This window comes from Mus caroli, chromosome 11, assembly GCF_900094665.2.
Source record: "Mus caroli chromosome 11, CAROLI_EIJ_v1.1, whole genome shotgun sequence".
Taxonomy (NCBI): domain Eukaryota; kingdom Metazoa; phylum Chordata; class Mammalia; order Rodentia; family Muridae; genus Mus; species Mus caroli.
The window spans coordinates 54,773,121-54,777,588 of NC_034580.1; the positions used below are offsets into that span (position 1 = coordinate 54,773,121).

General features: G+C 44.9%; 1 protein-coding gene across 1 annotated transcript in view; it reads left to right on the forward strand.

Annotated features, from left to right (window-relative positions):
- Window positions 1-3,497: 3,497 nt before the first annotated feature.
- Med9 (mediator complex subunit 9) overlaps window positions 3,498-4,468 on the forward strand; it is a 13,135-nt gene continuing 12,164 nt past the window's right edge. Inside the window, exon 1 of the mRNA XM_021177806.2 lies at window positions 3,498-3,767. Within this exon, the coding sequence (XP_021033465.1) occupies window positions 3,556-3,767 (212 nt within the window). The 5' untranslated portion in view covers window positions 3,498-3,555. The remainder of the gene's footprint in view (window positions 3,768-4,468) is intronic.

A 4,468-nucleotide genomic window follows, 5' to 3' on the forward strand; every position in this document is an offset into this window, starting at 1 on the left:
TAGAAATAGCAAAAAGGAGAACAATGGGTAGAGAGAGATTTTGGGGAGTCTAAAAGGAATAGAGTCTGATAGGCTCCCACGTGAATGTTTCTGGGAGAAGTCTGGATGTGGAGTCTCTGGTAAGGAGAGGTGATTGAGAGGAACAGAAAGGGAAAAAAGAAAATGGCCTTCAGAGTACCTCACTAGTGGTTTTTAACATTTTTGTTTGTTGGTAATAGTTTTATACTGGGTTAAACAATAACTTCACTTGGTTTTGTTTTGACTTGACTACCAAAACCCTGAAAGGAGCTGGGCAATGGTGGCGCACGCCTTTAATCCCAGCACTTGGGAGGCAGAGGCAGGCGGATTTCTGAGTTCGAGGCCAGCCTGGTCTACAAAGTGAGTTCCAGGACAGCCAGGGCTACACAGAGAAACCATGTCTCAAAAAACAAAACAAAATTAAAAAAAAAAAACAAAACAAAAAAACCCAAAACAAACAAAACAAAACAAAAAAGCCCTGAAAGGAGCCATGCCTCACATCCGCAGTGCATGTTGTATTTCTCCAGGAGAATGCAGATGCAGGCCATTTTTCCTTTTTAAGATGAAATCCTAGTTGAATAATAATTAAGATGATGTTTTAGGAGTATGAACTTTGGGCATTTTCTTTTTAAATTTCACTTGAGATTTACTTTATGTATGGTGTGTGGGCGTTTTGCCTGCTTTGTGTCTCTGCATCATTTGCATGCCCGGTGACCATGGATGCCAGAAGAGGGCATCATATCTCTCAGACTGGAGTTACGCACAGTTGTGAGCTGCCTCCATGAGTGCTGGACTCAAACCAACATCATCTGGAAGAGCAGCTAGTGCTCTTAACTGCAGAACCCGGAACACATGTTAATCTGCTGTCAGCCTAGGTTTTCCACATCCAAGTAAAAATATCTTTTATATTATCTCACACATATCATGATCCCAGGTATTTTATAGGCTTCTTAGTATGTTTGTATTCTATCAGGAGACCACAGACTGGATGATTGATAATGAACAGAGATTATTTACATACACAGTTGCTGATCTGAGAAGGTCATGATCAAGGGGCCATGTTTGGCAAGGGGCTTATGTTTCTATCGTAATATGACAGCAGATGTTGTATAACTTGAGAGCAAGAGGAGGGAGACCTTGCTTTTATAGCAAACCTGTTCTCGTCATAGGAATTCATTCCTAAAGGAACATGAATCCATTCATGTTACTCAACTCATAAAGGGGTCACCCTCTTGACCCTGGAGTTGTTTCTCAAATACGAACTTTGGGGGCACATTCCCACTATAGAAAATTGTAAAAAAAAAAAACAAACCAAAACAAAACAAAAAACCTGCTCAGCTTTCCTCTTTTGCTATGGAGGTAGTCAGAGTAAAGTTACGCAATGGTTTAAAATCATATCATTCCCAAGAGGTGAAGCCTGGCTTGAAGGCAGGCAGACTGCCTCGAGCCTGACCTCTCATCCACAGGCCTGATGGGACAGGGTACCCTGAGAAGCCATGGAAACCTGCCCAAGACAGTATAGTGGCAGCTTAACTGGATGGAGACTCTGCCTCTGCCTATACCTCAGTAGCACCCTCTTTTTCTGACTTTGATCAGAATGGCTGTACAAACACACACGTATTTGCAATAATCAGCTTTAAGGAAGCCAGAACAGGGAGCAGTTTTCTGACAGCTGTTTGCTGTGATGTGAAGCCAGCTCTATTCTTTGTCACTAATTATATTAACTATTTTTAGGGCAAACTGTCAATGCACCATACTTATTCATGTTTCCTACGTTATCAATTTGTTTTGTTTAGCCATATCTATTTATATCTCAAGAGCTTTTTAAAGAGATGCCCTCATTCTGCCAAAGATAGATTTGGGGCTTGTAATTAAGTTATAAAACACATTAAGGGGGAAAAGATGATGTTTGGTTGCTATGAGGGTATTATCAATGGCTACTAGATGCTTTTTGAATTCTGAATAAAACCTCACATTAACATTTTGAATCAAAGGGTACAGATCAGGGAGGAGCCCGGCATCGGCATCACACACCTGTAGATTTTAGACTTAGACTTGGTGTCAAGGAAGCTCTGTGACTTTGTGATCCTGGGGCTGCTATTATAGCCCTGTAAACTTTTGTTTCTTTTTTCTATAAAATGGAAAACTAAGATATACCTTCCAGAGTTTCTCGGTGGATTAAATGAGGGTTTTAATGGTTTCTCATCACTTTCATTCCACAATAGTAGTGATAGCTACTGTTTGCTAACACTGCTGTTTTACCATGCATAGTCCAGATGTCTCCAGAGGTGTCTTCTAGACTTTTCTGGAACACCTGGTTCCATTTTAGACCATTCTCTTCTCCCTTCTTCCTCAAGGAATCATGGCCTTTCCCCTAAGGTGGAGAGGTCCTGGGTTAGAAGGAAACCCTACAGTTTCCTGCAGTGAGAAATGTTCTTCTATCAAAGACACTTAGTTCCACAGGGGCCTGTATTCCCTAACTCCCCCACTTTCCCTTTGGGTGATTAGCCCATTGAGTCATACTGAGAAGTTGTGTTCCCACTAATGGGATGAAATGAACCAAAGCCCGAGATGGAAGAAAGTGGCCATTTTGTTGAGTGTTTCTGCTATCTTATCTTGAGTTCTGGTGCACTCATTTTCAAGAAATAAATACATCACCTTGTTTCACTTTGTTTCTGTCTTCCTTTGAGCAACACTGAAATTATTCTTTTCCTGACAGTGCCTCTGTTTGGAGAACTATTTGCAGCTCTGAAGAAAACAATTCTGAGACCTGTAACTAAAAACCTGAAAACACCATTGTGAAGTTCCACGTTCCTGCTTCTTTTTGTTTCTGAGATGTGGGCTCCTGGCCTCTCTTTACTGACATGGTTCCTGTCATCAAAGACAGATGTCCTCGCCCAGTTGACAGCTTCCCTAATCCCTGATTTTTGTTAGTCAGAATCAGAATTACTGCTACCCTTGTCCAGAAATTTTTTAGTGGAGCTCATTGGAGCTTGAAATGAATAAATACAAGCCTATCGTAAAGTTCTCCCATTTGGTCCAAGATCTTAGTCTTATATACGTATGTAGTCTGGCACCTGATAGATGCATACTAAATGCTTGAAGAACGATTAGTTTTCCCCTTGGCAGCCATGTGGAACTAGTTTGTATGGCGTGTTTTGCTGTCGCCAGTCTGGGGCCCTCCTGGAGGCTAGCATGACACAAAGACGTGTAAGTCCTTGTCATCTGGATGCTCGTTGCCGCAGAGCCTCAGTTTCACACGGTGCTCACCACCGTCATCCGTTCTTCCTGCCAGTCCCGGGGGTCCTCGTTGGTGTTTTGACCTCTCTCTGTCATGTGAACTAGAAAGATGACTGGAGTAGATTCCCTAATCCTGACTACTCAATTTAGCTTCCCTGACACCCGTCGCCTAGCAACGCTCGCCCGCCTACGCCTACGGCGCAGACTCAGAGCTTTTTCCCCGCTCAGCCTCCCCGGGCGCGCAGTTGTGACGCAAGCACCCAGCGACCCCTCGGCAGCTGCTGGACTCGTGGTGCTATGGCTTCCTCTGGGGTGGCGGGTGGGAGACAGGCCGAAGATACGCTACAGCCACCGCCCGAGCTGCTGCCGGAGTCCAAGCCGCCGCCACCGCCTCAGCCTCTGCCGGTCGCCGCGCTCCCGCCGGCGGCGGCTCCGCGGCCTCAGTCCCCCGCTGGCGCGAAGGAGGAGAATTACTCCTTTTTGCCGTTGGTTCACAATGTCATCAAATGGTAAGGGTCTAGGAAAGGTTAAGACACCACTTTTTGCGACCTATAGTGTCCCTGGTTCCGAGTTGCCAAAGCCTGTGGGCTCTGGACCACGCCCCATTTTCCCAGAGGGCCCACATAGTCAGGCGCCTTAAGAGTTACACTTTACTCCTGGGTGAAGCCCACGTACTGATCAAATGCATAGATAGGTTCTGCAGTGTCCCATCCCAGATCCTGCAGTGACTTGGGGATGGGTCTTAAGTCCTTACACACATAGCCCGAAGGCAATTTTATACAGTAGTTTTAATTCGCCTGCATTTTGACTGTTCATATGAAGCCCAGCGCGGAATTTCTCACTTGTGGCATTATATGAGCCCTGAAAAGAGTTCGAATTTTGGTGGACCTCAGACGTTCAGACTCGAGATTCTAACCGTGTACACAGTTTAGTTCCCATTTCAATGTGAGGCAGCATCTTACCTGTGTGGGCTCTGTTAGGTACTAGGGTTGTACACCGTAAAGAAAGGAGCAGCCATTTACCCTTACAGGGCTTAACGGTTAGAAGCAAAGAAAAACAAACAAACATTCTTAAAAGTGGAGAGATGGCGCACGCCTTTAATCCCAGCACTCAGGAGGCAGAGGCAGGCAGATTTCTGAGTTCGAGGCCAGCCTGGTCTACAGAGTGAGTTCCAGGAAAGCCAGGACTATACCAAACAAACAAACAAACA